This window comes from Leopardus geoffroyi, chromosome A3 (genome assembly GCF_018350155.1).
Source record: "Leopardus geoffroyi isolate Oge1 chromosome A3, O.geoffroyi_Oge1_pat1.0, whole genome shotgun sequence".
Lineage (NCBI taxonomy): Eukaryota > Metazoa > Chordata > Mammalia > Carnivora > Felidae > Leopardus > Leopardus geoffroyi.
In genome coordinates this window covers 43,636,870-43,659,937 of record NC_059336.1, presented here as the reverse complement: position 1 = coordinate 43,659,937, position 23,068 = coordinate 43,636,870, and the positions used below count along the sequence as shown (strand labels likewise).

Genomic DNA, 23,068 nt, shown 5'->3' with positions numbered 1-23,068 from the left:
AACAATAGCCACTCAAAAAGGGGGATGCTGTTATGACATTTTACAGCTGCAGTGTGTCTTTGGGAGAAACAGTGTTTCCTGCTAATGTTGGCATTGGATTTGTCTATTTTCTCAGCTTGATGTGGAATGTTGTAGAATGTAGCAGGGCAGATTTTTATTTTCTGAGTCCAGGCTAATTTTTTCTTTCCTAGTGCTAGTTCACTGAGTGGAGGCTTCTTTATATAGTTGCTACGTCTAGTTAAAGATATGATGACAGTGGTCACTTAGAAGGTTTCCAACTATAAAGATGTATTTGCATGATTACATATATAATTACAGATGTCCACAGAATGATTTTTTTGAAATAATTTTAGACCTTGAGGTAGGTGAAAGAACTGACTCTAAAACATGGAAAGATCTTCGTTTCTCAGAGGGTCCACTGGAAATCCCACCTTACCATGAAGAATCAGGTTCTAGACCACCCACCCGCCAGTCTCAGGTAACTTCTAAAGAAAATCTTTATGGTACTAAATACCTCCTATATTCTTAACCTTCCCATGAAATACTTTTAAGACAGTGTACCCTAGCCTTCTCACCACGTGCCAGGCACCGTTTCAGTTCTGGGAATACTGCGTTGGACAAGAAAGGCCCCTGTACTCGGGAGCTTACATTGTATTGGGGGTGGGGGTAGGCAGATAATAAACATGTAAGTCATCAAACAAAAATTTTTTAATAGTGACAAATGTCATGAAAAAGATAAAGTGGGGGTAATGGGATAGAGCAGTGGTTCTCAAATGTGGCCCCACATACCAGTAGCATCAGCGTCACGTGAAGTTTATTAGAACTACAGATGCTCGGGCCCTAGCCCAGATCTTTTGAATCAGAGATTCCGAGGCTGGGCCCAGTGTCTGTTTTAATTGGTCCTTCTTCTGATGCATACTGAAGTTTGAAAACCCGTGGGATAGAGAATGCCCACAGAGGAAGAACAAGAGTGGTTCTAATTTGGGGTGACAAGAGAGGGCCTCCTTAAATTTGAATTGAGCCTTATGAATGGAATTGAATTGATGTTTGAATTCAAGATGAACAGAAGCCAGCCCTACAAAGATCTTGGAAGCAGTAACGATAGCAAAGTGAGGGAGTACCAGGAGGTTGGTGTGGATGGAGCATGGTGAGCAAGGCAGGAGATGAGGTGGGAAAGGTAGGCTGGGGCCAGAGCACAGACCCCTGTGGTTCTCAACATGGCTGTATAGTAGAGTCATCTGAGGGGCTTCAAACCAATCCCAAGAACCCAACCTCAGAAAAAGTTGTTTTTAATGTTTATTTATTTTTGAGTTGTGGGGGAGAGAGAGAAAGAGAGAGAGAGAGATTTTCTTTATGTATGACTATTTGGATTACCTTGCCCACCTAGAGTTGTTTTAAGGAAAAGATAGAGTAAGACAATATGTGAATATTCCAACATTTAAAATTTCCTAAAAACAGAAACTCTTTCTGGACACATTACAAATTGTTATGGTCACGTGAGACTGTCTTCTGAAAACAGTTATGATTGCATTTTGTCGTACACCACTCATTCTTCAAAATGATATTTTTCTGTCTAAAAATCAGTATTATACACTATAATGGCTACAGTGGTGAGCATTGCTCACAGGTGTTGAGCGTAAATTAGTCCATTTGGTAACCAAGGAACCATTCTTCCAGAAGACTGGGAAAGGGTGATCTTCTATTGCAGGGATAGTTGTTCTTTTGTTTACTAAGGTTTCCACGAAGGCCTTAGTAGGTCTGTGGTCCTCGGCCTGGACTTTGTGGCCCTCCAAGAAATATGGTGGGTGGGCAGATAGAGTTGTTACAAGGAAAAGATAGAGTAAGACAATTTGTGAAGACTCCAACACTTAGAATCCTCTAAAAAAATAGGAACATTAGAGACACATTTGGGGACTTTGACTAGAATTCAGAGGAGCAAGGGGGCCAGAAAAGGACCACGAAATATTTATCTTCCACTCTTTTTATTCCTATTGGTATGAGACTTTTGTCAACATTCTAGCTGAATCCCATCTGAACCATACTTCAACGAACATCAGAATTAATGATACTGGTGGGTATTATAACATGTCAGCAACCACCAGGAAGACAAGATGTCTCTGAACTAAATACTGACCTGGGGGGTGCCATCAAGGGCTAGACAGCAGAGTAAATGCATGGTACAGCCTGGGTGGGAGAGAAATGACAGCCTACACTAGGCTTCAGTTTCGGGGCATAAGAGCTGGGGGTTCTCTAGCAACGTGGAATGCCCCAGTCAGTTAGTGGGTTATCTCTACTCAGCTCCGGCCAACTATTGACAAGAAGACCTATGGGCTCAGTGTTGCCACATCTTGATTTTACAAGAAAAGCCAGAAACCTGCCTGTTTATGTGTCAATATTAACAATTAAATCAAAATTTGAAACATTGTGGACCAGTATATCTGGGTCAAATGAACTCAACGGCAGGCCAGATTTAGCCAGTAGATCACCACTTTGTGACACCTGGTCTATGCCACGTTGGACCGGACACGAAAGCAACTCAAGACCTCTGACCACTCCCTATTGCCTACAGCACAAGTTCTAGCTTCCTAAGCTCTGCGTGCAGGTATTGTGGTAGACAGGGACCCTACTGGGGTCAGATAGGCTGAGGTACCTGAGACAGTTCACATTCTGTTGATGCGACCTCAAGCAAGTGACTCAACCTTTCTGAGCCTCAGTATCTTCATCTCAAAAATGGGGATTATATGTGCCTCTTTGTGTGAGGCACTGAGATGGGACACAGTATCGTTTCTCTCATATTTGGGCCAAAATGCGTGACTGAATCCCATCAGGAGGAAACATCAGACAAAACCAAATTGAAGGAGATTCTACAAATTAAATTCAAACATGTCAAGGTCATGAAAAGTAAGGACAGACTGAGGAACAATTCCAGATTAAAGGAGACAAAAGACACATGACCACTAAATGCAAAGCCTGACATGGGACTGGATCCTAAACCAGGAAAAAAATAAATATATAGCTGTGAAGGACGTCATTGGCACAAACAATGACATTTGAGTAAAGATCTGGGGATTAGATCACAGTATTGGGTAGCTGTTAACTTTTCTGGTTTTGATAATCGCATTGCTACGTGAGAGGACATCATTGTTCTTAGGACGTGCTGCACACTGAAGAATGTAGGGGAAAAGGGGCATCGTAACTGCCGTCCATTCTCACATGGTTCAGAGAGAGATAGAGAAGGGAAGTGCACCGGGCAAAATGTTAATGTGAAAAACTGGTCAGGCTGGGTATGCAGGAGTTATTTGTACTCTCCCTGTACTTCTTCTGTAAGTTTGAAATTATTAAGGAATTATTGAAATTGAAATTGAGTTTCAAAAGAAACTTACAAACATTTAAAACATGGGGAAAATGCTACCCACCTCCTAAGGTCATGGTGAAATGTCAAGGAGATAATGGCCACATAATGCCATTTTAGTTGTGCCAGATGCTCCTTAAGTGATAGCTTCTCCCCTCCACATTCCTCCTCCAGCCCCTCAGACCTCCAAACCATGTCAAACGGCTGAGCCCCGGGATAGGCTGAACACTGCCCTGCCACTGTGCCTTTGCAAATGGGTTTCTTCTGCTTGGGATTCCCATTGTCCTTGTGTCCATTTGACGAACCTTTCTTTACTCCCCAGGCCCAGCTCAGATGTTAGCACCCTGGGAGGCCCTTCTCCCCTGGAGCAAGTGTGATTATGTCCTCTGGGGTCCCATGGGACTCCACACACACACACACACACACACACACACACACACACACACACACACACGCCTACTACACTGAACCTACAGTGTTTCAGTATTTTGTGTATATTCCAGTTCAGGAGTTCAGGTCCTGGGGGGTAGGTACTATGTAATATTTATTTTTTCCCCCCTTCTGTGTCAAACACAGTACCTGTTACAAAGTGAATGCTCAGATAAGAATATATCAAAATGATTTCAATGTTTTTGGATAACAGCAGACAGTTGCTGCATATGTTCTTTTAGGTGACTACTTTGAGTTTCCTAAGGATCTCAAAGATTTTTGAGAAAAATGGAGGTCAACTTAGGTTTTTAAATTCTAAACTCTGGTCTGTCTGATGGTTAATTCAGTTATCTTTTCTTATAAACTCTTGTTTTTAATGAAATATACATACCTAATTGTAATAGCACTTTGATATTTTTAATGTCAGGTACTTGGGGTAATCAGTACTTAATGTTTTTTCTGTCATGGTTTTTAAAAGATGGGTGCTGGATATGATAAGACAGCCCATTAGAATGAATTTTTAATGAAATTTTACTATACCATAGCTTTTACCATGATTTTATATGTATCCTTAATTGTAGTTCCCTAGTTTTGCACACATAACTGGCCAGAAGAGTTTGACAAGCACAGAGATCATGAGAATTCAAAGACAGACAGACTTTCTCAAGTAAGTGTCACATTTTCGTTACTATTTCTTAAATCCTACTGAGACATATTGTCAAAAAAATGTAAGGATGAGACATGAGAATGGTGTTTGCTCACACAACTGTCCTTCATTACATTTTACAAAATGTTTTTTTTTTAGAGAAAGAAAGCATGAGTGGGGAGGAGCAGAGAGAAAGGGAGAGAGAGAGAATCCCAAGCAGGCTCCACACTGTCAGTGCGGAGCCCAAAGCAGGACCTGAACCCTCAAACTGTGAGATCATGAGCCAAAGTCAGATGCTTAACTGACTGAGTCACCCAGATGCCCCAAAAGTTTTACAAATTTTAAGTGTATTGATATACAATAAAATTGCACTTATTTAAAAAGTACAGTTGATCGCTATGTATATCACAGCATTACATACAATAGCCAAGATATGGAAGCAACCTAAGTGTCCATCAATAGGCGAATGGATAGGGAAGATGTATTATATTTATACAATGGAATATTATTCAGCCATAAAAAAGAATGAGATCTTGCCATTTGCAACAGTGTGGATGGAGCTAAAGAATATAATGTTAAGTGAAATAAGTCAGAGAAAGAAATACTATATGATTTCACTCATATGTAGAATCTAAAAAACAAACCAGTGAATAAAAAAAGAAAAGAATCAGACTTATAAATACAGAGAACAAACTGATGGTTGCCAGAGGGGAGGGAGTTAGAAGGATGGGCAAAATTGGGGAAAGAGGAGTGGGAGATACAGGCTTCTAGTTATGGAATGAATAGGTCGCAGGAATAAAAGCACAGGGAATATAGTCAATGGTAATAGTGTTGCATGGTGACAGATGGTAGCTATCCTTGTGGTGAGCATAGCATAACATAGAAAGAAGTTGGATCAGTAGGTTGTACAACTGAAACTAATTTAACATTGTGTGGCAACTATACTCAAAAAACATTTTTTTAATTCCTCATTTTGCAAAAAGAAACAGTACAATTGACATATGCATATAACCTTGAAACAACCACCATAATCAAGAAGATGAACAAGTCCATCACCTCTAAAAGTTTCCTGCACTGTACCCTTTGGAAGTCTCTCCCTTATGCTCCTCCCTATCCTAAGGCAACTTATTGATCTGCTTCTTATCACTGTAGCTTAGTTTGTATTTGGTTCTGTCCGTAAGTGGAATAATTCAGTATGTGCTCTTTTTTGCCGGGCTTCTTTCATTTTCCTAATTATTTTGAAATTCACCCATGTTGCTGCATGTTTCAAATGTTTATTTCTTTTGACCGCTGAGTCGTATCCCGTTATATGGATACATCACAATCAGTTTATTCGGTTGTCTATTGATGGACATTTGGGTTGTTTCCAGGTTGGGACTGTTACAGATAAAGCTGCTGGGAAAATTTGTATATAAATCATCATATGCACATAATAGTTTCATTTCCCTTAGATACACACCTGGAATGAAATGGACAGGTCATATGATAGGTATATGTCTAACTTTTTAAGAAACTGCCAAACTGTTTTCCAAAGAAGGTGCACCATTTTACATTCCCTCCAGTGGTGTGTGAGAATCCCACTTTCTCTACATCCTTACCAATACTTTAATTTTTATGTTTAGCCATTCTAGTGAGATGGTATTTGTGGATTTCAGGTGCATTTCCCTAGTGACTAATGATTTTGAGCGCCTTTAAAAGTGCTTACTTGGGGCGCCTGGGTGGCGCAGTCGGTTAAGCGTCCGACTTCAGCCAGGTCACGATCTCGCGGTCCGTGAGTTTGAGCCCCGCGTCGGGCTCTGGGCTGATGGCTCAGAGCCTGGAGCCTGTTTCCAATTCTGTGTCTCCCTCTCTCTCCGCCCTTCCCCCGTTCATGCTGTGTCTCTCTCTGTCCCAAAAATAAATAAACGCTGAAAAAAAAAATTAAAAAAAAAATAAATAAAAGTGCTTACTTGCCATCGGTACACCTTCTTTGGGAAAGTGACCATTCAAACATTTTACCCTTTTCAAAGATTGAGTTCTATATCTCATTATTGAGTTGTACATGTTCTCTTTTGTTAATATATGTTTTACAAATATTTTCTCCCAGTTTTGGCTTGTTATTTGCTTAAGAAAGTTTTTTTTTCTGAAGCACTTGTTTTTATTTTTTATGAAATCCAGTGTATTTATTTTTCTCTTATACTTTATGTTCATTTTGACATATTTAAGAAGTCTTTCTCAAACCCATGACATATTTCACTTACAAGATTTTATTTTATGTTTTCTTCTAGAAGTTTTATCGCTATTTAGGTCCATGATCCATGTTTGATTATGGTGTGAGTTTATTCCAGCACCATTTGTTGAAAGCAATTGTCCTTTCCTCACTGATTACATTTGGAATATTTAAAACCAATTGATATTTGTGTGGATCTGTTTCTGGACTCTGTATTCTGGTTCACTGATGTTTGTTTATATTTACTACCACACTGCTTTGATTACCATAGCTTTATAGTAAATCTTGAAGCTAAGTATTATGAATTCTCCAACTGTGTTCTTTTACAAAAATGTTTTGGTTATTCTAGTCACTTTGCATTTTCAAATAAGTTTTTATTTTATTTTATTTTATTTTTTTTTTTTTTTTTCAACGTTTATTCACTTTTGGGACAGAGAGAGACAGAGCATGAACGGGGGAGGGGCAGAGAGAGAGGGAGACACAGAATCGGAAACAGGCTCCAGGCTCTGAGCCATCAGCCCAGAGCCCGACGCGGGGCTCGAACTCCCGGACCGCGAGATCGTGACCTGGCTGAAGTCGGACGCTTAACCGACTGCGCCACCCAGGCGCCCCTCAAATAAGTTTTAAAATCAGCTTCTCAACATCTACAAAATATATGCTAGAGTTTTGATTTGGATTGCATTTAATTTATATATTAATTTAAGAAAAATTGATGTTATTAACAATTTTGAGTCTTTAAAGTCCAGGAAAATGGTGTATCTTACTGTTTATTTAGGGCTTTCTTAACATCCTTCAACTATGTTTTGTAATTTTTTTATAATGTTTCTTTTCTTGTCTTTTTTCTTTTTTTATATATGTGGGGTTTTTTTTAATGTTTTATTTATTTTTGAGAGAGAGAGAGAGAGCACAAGAGCACAAGTGGGGGAGGGGCAGACAGAGAGGGGGACAGAGGATCCAAAGTGGGCTCTGTGCTGACAACGGTGAGCCTGATGTGGGGCTCAAACTCACAACCATGAGATTATGACCTGAGCCTAAGTCGGACGCTTAACAAGCTGAGCCACCCAGGTGCCCCTGTGTTGTGTAGTTTTCATTGCTCAGGTTTTACATATCTTCTGTCAAATTGATTTCTGAGTATTTCATGTTTTTTGATGCTGTTGTAAATGGTATTGCTTTTAAAATGTAAATTTCTGATAACTCATTGCTGGAATATAAAGTTGATTTTTATGTAGTGTTCTTATAAATTCATTTATTCTTTCAGCTTTTTTTGGTAGAGTCCATAGAATTATCTACATAGGTGATCAGGTCACCTGCAAATAAAGGCAATTGTTTTACTTCTTCATTTCCTTTATGGATATACCTTCCTTCCTCCCTCCCTCCTTCCCTTCCTCTTTCTTTCTTTCTTTCTTTCTTTCTTTCTTTCTTTCTTTCTTTCTTTCTTTCTTTCTTTCTTTCTTTCTTTCTATATAAATTGATTTATTTAAAAGTTACAAAAGAGCACAATAAAATAGAGATTATCCTTAGAATTATGAATGCTTTGTTAATATCAGGTAGGATTAGAGGGAAGGAAATGGTATTGGGTGGGGGGTACACCTGACTAGTTCTAGAGCTTTAGATGCCTTAGTTACACTGCAGTTGATTACATATTCATTCAGCCATTACATACTAGGTTATAGTGGTTGGGTGGCCAGTAATTTATCTACAGGGAACTCCTACACAAATTAGATCCATCTAGACCTCCTCAGTGCTGTCCCCCTCTACTCCTCAGGATCCTAAAGCCACCTGGATGATAACATTCCTTATTCATATATTCTTCGCTCCTCTAGGGTGCTGGGCAAGCTGAAAGCAGTCTGCTCTCTGCAGCTGGAACATATACAGATCCCTTTTCTTTCTTTTTCTTGGCTTGTTATTTTGGCCAGAACATCCCAGTAAACTTGGAATAGAAGTGATGAGAGTGGTTATTCTGCCTTATTCCTGAACCTAGGGAGAAAACACTCCATTTCTCAATACTAAATGTGATATCGGCTGTAGATTTTTTTGTTGCCCTTCCAGACTGAGGAAATTTTCTCCTATTCCTAGCTTGCTGAAAGTTTTGTTTTGTTTTTAAATCAGGACTGGATGTTAGATTTTTGTCTAAAGCATTTTCTCCATCCATTAAAGTGATCATGTGGTTTTTCTTTTTGTGTTAGTGTGGTAAATTACAAAGATTGATTTTTAAGGTTTAAATCCACCATGCATTCCTGAGTTAAATCTCACTTCAAGTATTATCTATTTTATATAATGTTTAATTTGATTTGCTAAAATATAAAGAATTTTTTGCATGTATGTGCATGGGGGATATTGGTCTGTAGTTTCCGTGTCTTTCTGTCTGATTTTAGTGTCAGGGTAATGCTGGGTTCATCAAATGAGTTGGGAAGTAGTCTCTCTTTTTTAATTTTCTGAGTTTGTGTAGAATTGGTATTATTTCTTTCTTAGGTGTTTGGTAGGATACACCACTGAAGGCACTGGGGTCCAGAGTTTTCTTTTAAGGAAGATTTTAAACTACACAATTTATTTGACAGATATAAGTCTGTTTAGGTTTATCTATTTCTTTTCAAGTGAACCTTGAGTTTCATTTGCTCCTCTTTTTCTGATTTCTTTAATGTAGGCAATGAAGTCTTTTATTTGAAGCCTTTCTTCTTTCTAATATAGGCCTTTAGGACTCTGCATTTCCCTGAGTACTGCTTTAGCTCCTAATGTTGGTATGTTGTGTTTTCATTTGGTTTCAGTGTAAACCTTTCTAACAACTATCCTGGTGGTTTCTTTTTTGACCCATGGGTTATTTGAAAGTATTTTATTACATTTCCAAATATTTGGAGATTTTCCTTATATAATCTGGTATTTATCTCAAATTTAATTCCTGTTTTTGTCAGAGAGCATATATTGTATGATTGGATTGGTTAATGCTCCATGTTTATTTGATGTGTACTTTGCTAAAGTGAGTATTCTATAAATGTGAATTAGGTTAAGTTGGTTGATAGTATTATTTAACTCTTCTCTACCTTCACTGAGTTTTCTGTCTATTGCTTAGTCAATGATTGAGAAATCTATGACTATAATTATGAATTTGTCTACTTATGCATGCTTTCTATCAGATTTTGCTTCATATACTTTGAAGCTTTATTATTATGTGTAAACCTTTTGGATTCTTAGGTTCTCTTAATCATGAAATAAACTTCTTTAACCCTGGTGATACTCTTTGCTCAGAAATCTACTTTGCCTGATGTCAACGTAGCCACTTCCTGCTTTCTTCTGATTAGTATTTGCATGGTATATCTTTTTTTATCCTTTTACTTACAACCTATTTGTTTTTCCTTATTTACAGGTTTAAAAAAAATGTTTATTTAGGGGCGCCTGGATGAGAGAGGGAGGGAGGGGGAGAGAGAGAATGGGAGAGAGAGAGAGAGAGAGTGAGTGCAAGCAGGGGAGGGGTAGAGTGAGGGGGACAGAGGATCCGAAGCAGGCTCTGTGCTGATAGCTTCCACGCTGACAGCAGTGAGCCCGATGCGAGGACTTGAACTCACGGACTGCGAGCTTATGACCTGAGCCAAAGTCAGATACTTAACTGATTGAGCCACCCAGGCACCCCTACAAATTTTTTTTAAGCAGCATCTAGTTAGGTCTTGCTTTTTAAAAAACCTCATAATATCTGCATTTTAATTGGGATGTTAAGAGTATATTTATTCTGACTATTGATATGCTTGAATTTAAATCAACCATCATGCTATTTGTTTTATGTTTGTCTTATCTGTTCTCTGTTGCTCTTTCCTTTTTTTCTGCCATCTTTTGGATTAATTGGGTATGTTTCATGATTCCATTTTATTTTATACACTCTGTTAGCTTATTAGCTATAACTTTTTTTTTTTTAGTGGCTGCTTTCGGATTTATAATACATATTTTTAACACATCACAGTCTATCCTCAAGTGTCATTATGCCACTTCATATATAGCATAAGAACCTTACGATAGTATACCTCCAGGAACTGAGTAACAGTAGCCTTTGTGCTATTGTGGTCCTTTATCTTACTTCTACAAATATGATCCCCACAATACATTATTACTTTTATTTGCTATAATCAATTTCTGAGGCCCTTTATACTTTTATTGTGGTAAAGTATACATAAATAAAATCTACCATTTTAACAATTTTCTAAATGTTTATTTATTTTGAGAGAGAGGAAAAGTGCATGCATGTGCGCTTGCGCACGTGAGCAGGGGAAGGGCAGAGAGAAGGAGAGAGAGAATCCCAGGCAGGCTCCACGCTGTCAGCACAGAGCCTGATGTGGGTCTCGATTTCATGAACTGTGAGATCATGACCTGAGCCAAAATCAAGAGTCGGTCACTTAACTGAGCCACCCAGGAACACCCTCATTTTAACAAATTTTAAGTGTACAATTCAGTGGCATTAAGTACATTCACAATGTTGTGCAACCATCACCACTATCCATTTCCAGAACTTTTTCGTCACTCTAAATAGAACTCAGTTCCATTAAGCAGTAACTCCTTTACCCAATCCCTCCAGGCCCTGGCCAGCTCTGTTCTCCTTTCTGTGTCTATGAATTTGACTATTCTAGTTACCTTATGTAAATGAAATCAGACAATATTTGTTTTTTTGTGTCTGACTTATTTTACTTAGTATAGTATTTTCAAAGTTTATCATGTTGTAGTATGTATCAGAATTTCATTACATATTAAAGATGAAAAAGAGTCCATTATGTATACACCAGAATTTGTTCATCCACTCATCTGTTGATGGGCATTTGAGCTGTTACCACCTTTTGACTATTATGAATAACGCTGCTTTGGACATTGGGGTACAAGTATCCGAGTCCCTGATTTCAATTCTTCTAGGACTAGAATTTTGATTTTATGGTAATTCTTTGTCCAATGTTTTGAGGAACTGCCACACTGCTTCCCACAGCAGTTACATCAGTTCACTTTCTACCAGAAATGCACGAGGGTTCCAATTTCTAACCATCCTCACCAATACTTGTATTTTCTATTTTTCTAATGGTCATCCTAATAGATATAAAGTGGTATTTCATGGTGGTTTTGATTTGCATTTTCCTTATGACAAGTGATGTTGAGCATTTTTATGACAACAGTGTTTCTTGGCCATTTGTATATCTTCGTTGGGCAAGAAGTGGCCCTCCAGCGTGCCTGGTGAGAAGACATGGCACTTAGACTGGACTCAGAAGTCATGGAGCAAGTCAGAAAAGTACAATTAATGTAGACATTACTGGAATTGCTGGGGCTCACACATGCCAGATCCTGTGTGATAGGACGAGTCTGAAGTGGGACCAAGGCTGCTGCTGAACTTCTGCCACTGTCAGGAAGTGAGGTAGCCAGGCCAGGTGAGGGGCACCAGCGGGTCCAGGTGGAAGGCCACTTTGTAATAAAATGACTGGAGAAGCATCTCCTGTCTTCAACTTGGTCCATAGCCTTTGACAGTGGTCTGCTCTTTGTTTTGCTTTTTATTTTCTAAAATGTTTGAACACTGTGAGATTTTCACCTGACTTCTAAATGTGAACCCCTCAGAACGTGGCCAACGAGGAACCTATTTTGTTGTAGGTGTGCCCACTGCCTGGCCCCCCGCCCATCTGACCCCTTTGCTCGCTTCTGTCAAGAATGCGGCTCTCCTGTCCCGCCCATATTTGGCTGTCGTCTCCCACCCCCAGAAGGAGCTCAGGTGAGCAGCAGAATCTTGAAAAATGCCTTTCATTGGTTTATCTGATCTTTAATAGCAGCAGTAGCATTGTACCTGGGACACGTGATCCACAAACATAAATATTTCTTGAAAAAATTACTGGCAGGTTAATGTCTTGCTATCCAGTCTCCTACTTCAGGATAGAAAACCCCAAAACCTTAAAAGTTGCCTTAGTTTCCATTCAAGAATGAAAAACCTTATTTGCAATGCCAGTGCAGGTGGCCTTACAGAAGCACAGGCTCAGAGGGAGACTGAAGCCTTATTGTTTCAATGATAAATAAGAATGGATAAATATGTATTTCCCACTCATGTGATTTTTCAGTTCATGAGCTGGGTACAGTAAGGAAATATATTCTGGAAATAAATGGAGAGAGGTATTTGTTACAAGTCTGTATATCTATAAGATACATCGTTTTGTCCAAAGACGCTGTTTGTATAAGCTATAGATTGATCAGTTAAAAAGTTTTGGCTGTTAAGTGTAGATAATAATTGGTATTAACCTACTAATAAGTTTATAGTTAGTTAGAAAACATACTCAGTTTACTAACAATCAAAACCGTCATTGAAATGTATTATCTGTTATTCACTTGATACTTTAGGGTTTTTTGGAGTAGGGTTTACAAAATGAAATAAAATGACCTGTGACATGGACTGAAAAATAACCATTTTTGAAAAGATAGTCACAAGAAAAAACCACTAATTCAGTGAGGTCAAGCTGAGTTCTAGAATTAAGTTCTATCTTCAAGCAAAGGGTCAGAATCTAAACAGGTATCTTTTTATAATTTATTCTAATTCATTGCTCAAGACTATTGTAGAAGTTAATTTAATTTGCTATAACACATTTGGAACTTCATAAAGAAGATAAAACAGCAAATAAAATATGAACAGCTCCTGTCAGTTTTAATTTTCCTTGCTTATATTCATTCGTTGGTGCAACGTCCGTTCTTTTTCACTTGCCTGAAAACAGATTTTCGGAGCAGGGAGGAAAAGTTGCCAGAGATTATAAATATTTTAAATGATGAGCTGAACTTTGAAACATCTATATTGCCCCCCAAAATAATATTTGTTAATATGCTGTAATATATAAACAGCTTTGTAATTTGAACTATTTATTAACTACTTATTGTGTCCTGCTCTCAGCTGGGTTTCTGGGATTCGAAGGGGTGGAGCCTCCTCCTGGCTCTTAGATCCAAGACACTCAGTCTCATGAGAGATGCAGAAATCACCTTACAGCTCCAGGTCCTCCCTTCATTGTCCTGCCCTGTGAGTGCTGGAGCAGGACCCTTTATACATTTCTCCTGTGCCAGCTGGCTACGTGTTCATTTCTGTTAATAGAGGGACATTGCTGCTGGAGGGACACTGCAGGAGAATGGGCTTGGCTTTTCTTTCTGGTTCCGGTATGCTTTCCACTCTCTTTGCTCTGACGGTGCTCACTAACCTACAGGAACCCAGTTGTGCTGAACCCCAGTGAGTTTGGGGGGCACCCCATGGACAGCTGCTCAGTGAGTTTCACTGGCATGCCAGCCAGCTTCCAGATAGTCCTCAGCCATCCCAGTGGACCATTTGCCAGCGAGTTTCAGCAGCATGCCTGCACGTGGCTTCCCAGCATGTTCTACGGGCTCCCCAGAGGGAGATTTCCAAACAAGTTTCATTGGACTCGGTTTTTTGCTTCTTTTCTTGCCAGTTTGGGTCCATGTCACCCCAGTTGAACTTCCCCACCATCCAATGGGTGACAGCTATACTCCTTTCCTCCCCACTTACTTATCTTTTCTGTAACATATATTGTCCTACATATTACATCCATATACGTTATGAACTGAAAATGCAGTGTTACACGATCTTACATCATTTAAAGATGAGAGAAGATGTTTATGCACTCATTTATATTTACCCACGTATTTATGAAATCTGGTCTCTCATATCTTCTCTTTCCTGTGAACTCAAGTCATAATCTAGTGTCACGTATTTTCAGCCTGGCAGACCTCCTTTGCTAAAGGCATGTCTGCCAGCTGTTTCTGCTTTTTTTTATCCGAGAACATTTACTTTGCATCCTCTTTTGAAAGATAATTTTACTGGATGTAGAATTCTTGTGTGACAGTTATTTTTAATTTCAGCCCTTTGAACATATTATTCTCCTACATTCTGACCTCCGTGGTTTTTGATGTATGTGATAAGTCATTTTTTCTCTTGTTACTTTTAGGATTTTCTCTTTGACATTCAACAATTGTACTATATTGTGTCTAACTGTGGATCCTTTTGTGTCTATCTCTCTTGGGATTAATTTTCTTGGAGCTAATGTTTTTCTTCAAATATGGGAAGTTTTGGCTAGTATTGCTTCAAATTCTTCTTCTGCCTCTTTCTCTCCCTCCCTTCCTTCTAGGACTTCTTTACATGTATGTTGATAGGTTTTATGTTGTCTCACAGCTTGTTTGATAGTCTGTTTATTTTCTTCCATCCTTTTTCTCTCTGTTCTTCAGATCAGAAAATTTCTATTGTACTATATTCATGTACATTGCTTCTTTCTTCTGTCTTCTCTGACCTGCTGTTGAATCCCTCTGGAGATTTTTTTTTCCATTTCAGTTATTTTAATTTTTAACTCCAGGTTTTAATATGATTGTTTTTAAAAAATAATTTCTATATCCTTATTTATATTCCCTATTTTTCAGATCATTGTCATCATACTTTCTTTAATCTTTTAAATATGATTTCCTTTAGTTCTTTGATCATTTCTGTAATCGCTGTTTTGAAATCTTTGCCAAATCCAACATCTGGGGATACTATTTGTATTGACTGTTTGGCTTTTTTTTTTTTTTCCCTCTCCCTGATTATAGGTCACACTTTCTTGGTTTTTGCATACCTCATATTTTTTCTTGAATTCTGGACATTTTAGATTGTATAATATATTGTAACAATTCTGGATTCTGACTTTTTCTCCTAGTATTTTTTTTTCTTTTCTTGTTTTGTTTTGTTTTGTTTTGTTGTTGTTTACTGGGATTCAATTTTTCATGTTTGTCTCCCCTAAAATGTACGGCCACTGATACCAGGTATGTATGTATGTATGTATGTATGTATGTATGTATTTATTTATTTATAAGTCTGGATCACCCCTGGGTCTGCATAGCTTAGAGCTCAACTGAATGTTGGCCAGAAGTTGTGCTCAAATACCTTAATCCTGTAAGGCTTCCACTCTCTGCTGAGGGATCTGTGTGTGGGCTGGACCTAACATTCAAGCTTCAGGCTGTTTACAAGTCTGCCCCAGCTTTTACTTTATGCTGAACTCCCTTGAATCTCCATGTATAGCCTCCATCAGCCAGAGATGTGTTAGTGGCTTATGTTCACTCTGGTTTATGCCGCACATGTGCATATCCTCCACTCAACTAAGGGTATATGGGGAGCTTCTCAAACCCCCTATATTTGACCTTCCTCCTGGAACTCTCTGTTAAATCCCTAGCTAGTTGCCTCAAACAAGACCATGATTTCAGGCTAGTAGAGCCACTGGCCCTCCCTGTTTGCTTGCCACTAAGACTGTCATCTGAACAGTCCTCCAAATCAAGTGAGCCCTGCCTATCAGCAGCTGCTGGTTTCTGCAGTCTGTTCTGCCCCAGTGAGGCTACCACACTAACAGAGCTGGGGGAGGGTGGGGATAGCCTCAAGCAGGAACCACGTAGACTTGTAGTGTTTTTATCTGAAATTCACCACTTTTCAGTTTCTTGTGTGCCTTTGGTGACTTTCAGAGTCTGAAATGATTGTATTTTGTATCCAAAATGGCAGTTTTATCCAACTTTTTTTTTTTCTAAGTTTTTATTTATTTATATTGAGAGAGAGAGAGAAAGCACAAGCAGGGGAGGGGCAGGGAAACACAAGAGAACAATAATCCCAAGCAGGATCCACACCGTCAGTATTGAGCCTGATATGGGCTCGAACTCTCAAACCCCGAGATCATGACCTGAACTGAAGTCGAATGCTTAACTGACTGAACCTCTAGGCTCCCCAGTTTTATCCAACTTTATAATTGCTTTTTGGAGAGAGGATTTGTGGGCTTCCTTACTCCACTGTGCTTACAAGATATTTTTGGAGTGTCTGGGTGTCTCAGTTGGTTAAGCATCTGACTCTTAATTTCAGTTCAGGTCATGATCTCATGGTCCATGGATTCGAGCCCTGCATCAGGCTCCACACTGGTTGGGATTCTCTCTTTCTCTCTCTCTGCTCTCCCCTGCTCACACACACTCTCTCTCAAAATAAACTTGAAAAAAAGAGATATTTTTTCCTTTTTAAAAAAATTGTTTTTAAGTTTGTTTATTTTGAGAGACAAAAGAGTGCATTCACATGAGTGAGGGAGGGACACAGAATCCCGAGTAGGCTCTGCACTGTCATCACAGAGCCTGACATGGGATTCGAACTCACAAACTGCAAGATCATGACCTGAGCCGAGATCAAGAGTCACACACTTGTCCGACTGAGCCACCGAGGTGTCCCAAAGATATTTTTTCTTTTCTGTTTTTCACACGCCTGTTTTCCACAATAAATATTTTTTACTCACAAAAGAAACAAAATTAGATTAAAGGTAATTATTTTAAAACATTTTTTACAAAAGCAAATCAAATCTTATATTCTAAGATCTACTTATACCGTTGGTTTTTGCATTCCAAGACAAACCTCTTTCTTTGTGCAGATGGGCTTATGTGCAGAGTGTGGAAACATGGTGCCCATGAACACTCCCATCTGTGTGGTGTGTGAGGCCTCTCTTACTCTACAGCTGCAGCCACAGGCCAGCCTCCGCTTGAAGGTAATGAAACGTGATTCTGTAAAAGCATGAATAAAATATATGGAAAGTGATATAAGCAGTTAAATGTCTTTAGCTGGTGGAGTTGGTGAACAATTGATAAACTAATATCTGTGAACAAAATCCATTCTAATGGTTGGGAACGCATTCTGCCCAACAGTTTGACCTGCCAATAGGATCTGTAATGTAAGAGAGATACAAGGAAATGTGTTCCCTGAACATGGATTTGAAGGCCAAAATGCATACAGCTAACTTAGACAATTTTTTTAAGAGTTTATTTTTTTTAAGTTTATCTATTGATTTTGAGGTGGGGGGAGGGGCAGAGAGAGAGAGAATCTCAAGCAGACTCCACACTGTCCACACTGTGGAGCCCGATGCAGGGCCCAAATTCACAAACCATGAGATCATGACCTTGAGCCGAAATCAAGAGCCGGTTGTTTAACCGACTAAGCCACCCAGGCGCCCCAACTTAGACAGTCTTTTACTTTATGTATTTAAACTTGAACATTGCAATTAAGAACTTTTACTCATGTCCTTAAAATTGCTTTATGCTTTTATTCGCTTTATTTGTTTATGGGTCCCTGTTATACAGAAAATAATAATTATAGTCATATGGATGAAAAACAAGAGTCAAAAAAAAAGTTAAATATCATCATCATATATATTCAGAAAACTTTGCTAGGCAACGTCATACCATGAAAATATTTTTGGTAGAATCACTAAGCATACAACTGTATCTTTTCTCCATTTTTCAATGTATAGTCCCATTCACCTTCTCTTTAATCTGAAGTAAATGTTACTATAGAATAAAATAGATTTAACAAAGAGAATTTGAGGCATAAAAAAGCAAGCATTTTTAGTAATAAGAAAATGCATAGATTTAATGTCAGTTGGAATAGTAACACTCCTAAGTCACTTTGTGGATTTTCATTTGGGCAAATGGAGAAAAGGCAAATCCACTTTTTCTTCTACCTCCAAGCTCCCCTTTACTCTGAAAGTTTTTTTTTAATTTGTTAAGAAGTTGTTTATTAATACATTATGAATATACTTAATATTTATTTTTATGCCACTAATATGAGATAAAATGTTTAAACGTATTTATTAAAGTTTTGTAAAAATTTTATAATAAGGGGACTTTGGATACTGAGGAAATTCTGAATCTCTATTTGCCGCTCTGCTTAAGGATTCTTGACTGAGATAACCAAATCTTTTTTACTTTTTCTAACCATTCAGCTATTTACTCCCCAAATGATCCTCTTTCCTCTCCTAGACATTCTTGAATTGGACATACCTGCCTGCACTCTCAAGATTTCTCTCATTTTCTCTGCTAAGTTTTGTTTTTTGGTTTTTTTTTTTAGGACTTTTTTTTTTTTTTATGAAATTTATTGTCAAATTGGTTTCCATACAACATCCAGTGCTCATCCCAACAGGTACCCTCAATACCCATCACCCACCCACTCCTCCCTCCCACCCCCCATAAACCCTCAGTTTGTTCTCAGTTTTTAAGAGTCTCTTATGTTTTGGCTCCCTCCCTCTCTAACCATTTTGTTTTTCTTCTTCCCCTCCCCCATGGTCTTCTGTTAAGTTTCTCTGGATCTACATAGGAGTGAAAACATATGGAATTTGTCCTTCTCTGTATGACTTATTTCACTTAGCATAACACTCTCCAGTTCCATCCACGTTGCCACAAAAAGCCATATTTCATTCTTTCTCCTCACCACGTAGTATTCCATTGTGTATATAAAGTTGCAATTTCTTTATCCATTCGTCAGTTGATGGACATTTAGGCTCTGAAAGGTTTTTAAGTATTCCAAGCAGTGCAAGCCTTCAGAAATGAGGTGTGGAAGAACTGGCTGGGCCAAGGTCAGGTAGATGAAAATTTACTAATTTTTTTGTTGGATGGATGGAGTGGGGAGTGGTAAGAGCCTGAGGTATTATAGTCAGTGGATACTCACTTTAGGGTCCCTTGAATAGTAAAGATTGAGGGAAGGGGTCTGAGGAAGGAGTAGTCTCCAGGGGTCACAGGCATTCAGGCCTAGTCTGAGGCTGCTGGCATCCCTCACCATGGTACAGCCATGAAACTTCCTTCAGCTGTTTCTCTGAGTTCTGCCTTGCACCTCCGGTATGAACCCTCATGCACTGAAGGGATTTTTCAAAGACACCTTCGATGTGACTTTTCCCCAGCGTGCTGCTTCCTGGACCGCTCTCTGGTCCTCTGCACCCAACATTCCCTGGGCTCTGATCCCTGGACCCACTGCCCCTGTGCCTGCACACACTTGCAGTGGTGGAGGTGGCAGTCGTGGTGGGTGGGTGGGGGCACAGAGAGAGAATTCACTCACTCTTACCAGGGGCTGGGGCCAGGGATAGCTTTTAAAAGGGGGTGTCATCCGAGGGATATCGTGGGAGGCACAAGCGTTTGCCAGATGGGGAAGGGATGGGACAAAGAAAAGTGGCTTGTGTGTATATGCGTGTGTGTGTTGGCAGTGGGGTGGGGTAGAGGGCATTCTAGGAAGATGTCCAGAGACTGGAAACTGCAGGGTGTGCTTCAAAACTCTGTAAACAGTTTGGTTTTGTTGAGCTGCAGAAATGCTGGGGTTGCTGTGGGCTGTGCAAGATGGCGCCTTCTCTACCATACTTAGCAGCTCAGATTTCTCCCAGTGCACCCTGAAGGGTTGAAAGCAGGGACAGGATTTAATCAGGCTTGATTTTCTAGAGATACTTTTATCACCGTAACATCTGATCTTAAAGGAAAATTCCTGATTTTTATGGCCAATCAGTATTGCTGCCTCTACTCACAGGATACCTGTTTGGAAACCCTGGGCTGAGAATCTGCATCCCAGAGGCTTTCCCAAGTGTTACAAGGGCAGTGGATTTTTAGAAAACATTTTCACCCAGAGAGGCACCTCCAAGGTCAGTGGGAATTCCTGTTGTTGACAGAAGCCAACAGCCTTACCTTCCCCAAGGCACCACCAGGGACTGTTATTTTTGTGTTGTTCTCCATCTCACTCCACATAGTGCACGAAGCACCATCCATCCTCTTCCTGCCCACAGTCTGCTGCTACGGACCGATCTTCTGTTGATTTAAAGGACTTGTCAATGCTGAGGAATATATATATATATATATATATATATATATATATTTTTTTTTTTTTTTTTTTTTTTTACTGCCAAGATTAGGAGCTATAGTAGCAGAAGTTTCTCCATTTACTCTCTGGCACAGGTACCTATATTTCAGAATAAGAGAGGATTTTACATTTTTAAAAATTCTCTAATTTTTTGTAACAAGTGAAATAGTCCCAAGATATACAAAGAAGTGCATAATTTCCCCACCCACCTCTATTTCTATCCTCCCGAAATAACTGATGATAATAAATACCCTTCTATGTATTTTTTAGAATGCACAGAAACATGCGTATATATTCACACATTTGGATTTGGATTTGTTTTGGTTTTTATTTATTTATTATTTTAGAGGTAGGGAGGGGCAGAAAGAGAGAGAGAGAGAGAGAGAGAGAGAGAGAGAGGGAGAGGGAGAGGGAAAATCTTAAGCAGGCTCCACGCTCAGTGCAGTGGCCTGGTATGGGGCTCAATCTCATGACCCTGGGATCGTGACCTGAGCCGAAATCATGAGTAAAATGCTCAACTGACTGAGCCACCCAGGCACACCTTGTTTTGCTTTTTAAACAAATGTATCCCATTGGCCATTCTCTAAAGTTAAAAATTAAGTTGAGCATCTCGTATTTCACCAGAATACATGAGCTTTCCTTTACCAAGAGATCATCAGTTTTCTTGGGACTCCAACTAACAATATATAGCATACCTCCAGGTCTCCAGTCATATTGGGTTCCCAAAATCTGAGAGGCCTAGGGCAGGGATCCTCTTGAAGTTATTACTGAAAAAGTTCTGATGATTCACATGACTGGGGCAGTTACCTCCTTATGGGACCCCCCCACCTCTGACACAATGATTTGGGGCTGAAGCCAGTGTGACCACAGCTCTGCATCAAGCAGAACTTTAGCTTGGCATCTGTTACAAGATCCACTTTGAGCTGAAGTTTGCAATGACCTACTACATTCTTCCTCACTTCATTTTGTCAAAGCCTTTCATCTAGATCAGAAATTTGTTCTTATCTTCCAGCTACTTCGCAAGGAAAAATTTTACCCCAGTAACTGACTGGGTCTACCAAATTGCTTAGAACCATTCAACTAGACATACTGCAAATGCTGTGGATGAGGTGCCCAATGAAGTATTGACTTTTAAAAAAAAGGCCTCATCATAGATGTGTAGCATATTCTTTAAGGTAGTCTGATGGTGGCCTCAATCCCAAGTCATCCCTATCGACATCTATGAGTTAGTGATTATGATGTAAAATTATTTCTATCTGTGGGTTATGGTCACTGTTCTTCAAGGAAGTGAGCCATGACATGGTGTTAAAAAGCCACCACCAAAACCATTAGAAACACCTGTTGACCAAGAAGGCTATGTTTATTGGACCTGATAACAGTAAGGTAGACTGGTACTTTGTCTTGGTAGTGTCTCTGAAGGGAGAAGGCAGGGGAAGGTATTTATAGGATTTTAGTGATGCACCTGGGTGATTGCTGGGTATTCTCTCTCTCTCTCTCTCTGCCTCTCCCCTGTGCACACACTCTCTCTCTCAAGTAAATAAAACTACAATTAAAAAAAAAATTTAAGGGAGTTTTGCAAGGCAGGGTTGGGATAGAGCAGAGTTAGTTTGGATTGGGCAAAGTTATGACATGCTAGTTTTAAATTTAGTTTATTTAAAGAAATTTTTTTAAATGTTTATTTATTTTTGAGAGAGACAGAGACAGAATATGAGTGGGTTAGGGGCAGAGAGAGAGGGAGACACAGAATCTGAAGCAGACTCCAGGCTCTGAGCTCTCAGCACAGAGTCCAACGTGGGGCTCGAACTCATGAGCTGTGAGATCATGACCTGAGCTGCAGTTGGACGCTCAACCAACTGAGCCACCCAGGTGCCCCTAAAAATAGTTTATTTAAATAAAACTTTAATATACTTAAGGTGATGATGTTTTAATAAACACGTACATAGTGAAATAATTACTCCAGTCAAGCTAATTAACATATCCATCTCTGTATAGTAGAAATTTGCTAAGAGAGTAGATTCTGGTGTTACCAGGTCACATGCACATGTGCACACGTGAATGCACACAAACAAATGTTAACAATGTGAGGATATACTAATTTTGGATTGTGGATCCTGCACGGTGAGGGTCTTGAGGTAAGCTGTTGGACTTAATAAGTAAGCAGTTTTACTGGTTTACACTCTTTCCAGAATATTTCCTGCAGCAAACAGCTATGTTATTTTTGTTTGATCTTAGTATTTTTTTTAACACAGGGACAAGAAATTTGATTCACTTCTCAACAACAAGTGTCACCAGATCTTTTCTGAGGCAACATGTTCAGGAAGATCACAGCCTTAAATCTCACAGAAAAGCTCTGGCAGTTGTAGATCATGCTACAGAGACTTTAAGCAACTTTGAAAAATGCTGGAACCAGGGAGTGTCAGGATCCATTGAGAGCAAGTCTGTGATCCTCTGCCATTTTGAATAGCAGTCAGCCGGCCATTTGCACATTAGGAGTTCTTTGAGTTGCAAGAACTTGGAATCTTCTACTAGAGTGGAATTAACCAGGCTTGGAAAGGTCAGGGACTTCAGAGCCTTCCTAGTGGCATTGGAACTAAAACCTTGGGAGTTGGATTTTCTTTCTCTTAATGGTCTTCTTTGCCTGTCGAGCTTCAGAACACATGGTGTCAGTTTCAGGACACCTGGGAAATGTAGACACTGGAGTAGAAAGGAACATTTGTGTGACACTGGTCATTGATAATTGAAGGGAATAGTATCCTGATAGTGCAGAATGGTCCAGTGACT

The 23,068-nt window shown here is 39.3% G+C and overlaps 1 protein-coding gene across 10 annotated transcripts in view; it reads left to right on the top strand.

Moving 5' to 3' along the window:
- The window catches only part of DZANK1 (double zinc ribbon and ankyrin repeat domains 1), a 72,654-nt gene that overhangs the window by 18,209 nt on the left and 31,377 nt on the right, over nucleotides 1-23,068 (top strand). For all 10 annotated transcript variants that reach the window (XM_045445414.1, XM_045445416.1, XM_045445413.1 and 7 more), the window contains 4 exons: nucleotides 354-478; nucleotides 4,363-4,448; nucleotides 12,244-12,361; nucleotides 17,052-17,165. In XM_045445414.1, coding sequence (XP_045301370.1) covers nucleotides 354-478; nucleotides 4,363-4,448; nucleotides 12,244-12,361; nucleotides 17,052-17,165 — 443 coding nt within the window. The remainder of the gene's footprint in view (nucleotides 1-353; nucleotides 479-4,362; nucleotides 4,449-12,243; nucleotides 12,362-17,051; nucleotides 17,166-23,068) is intronic.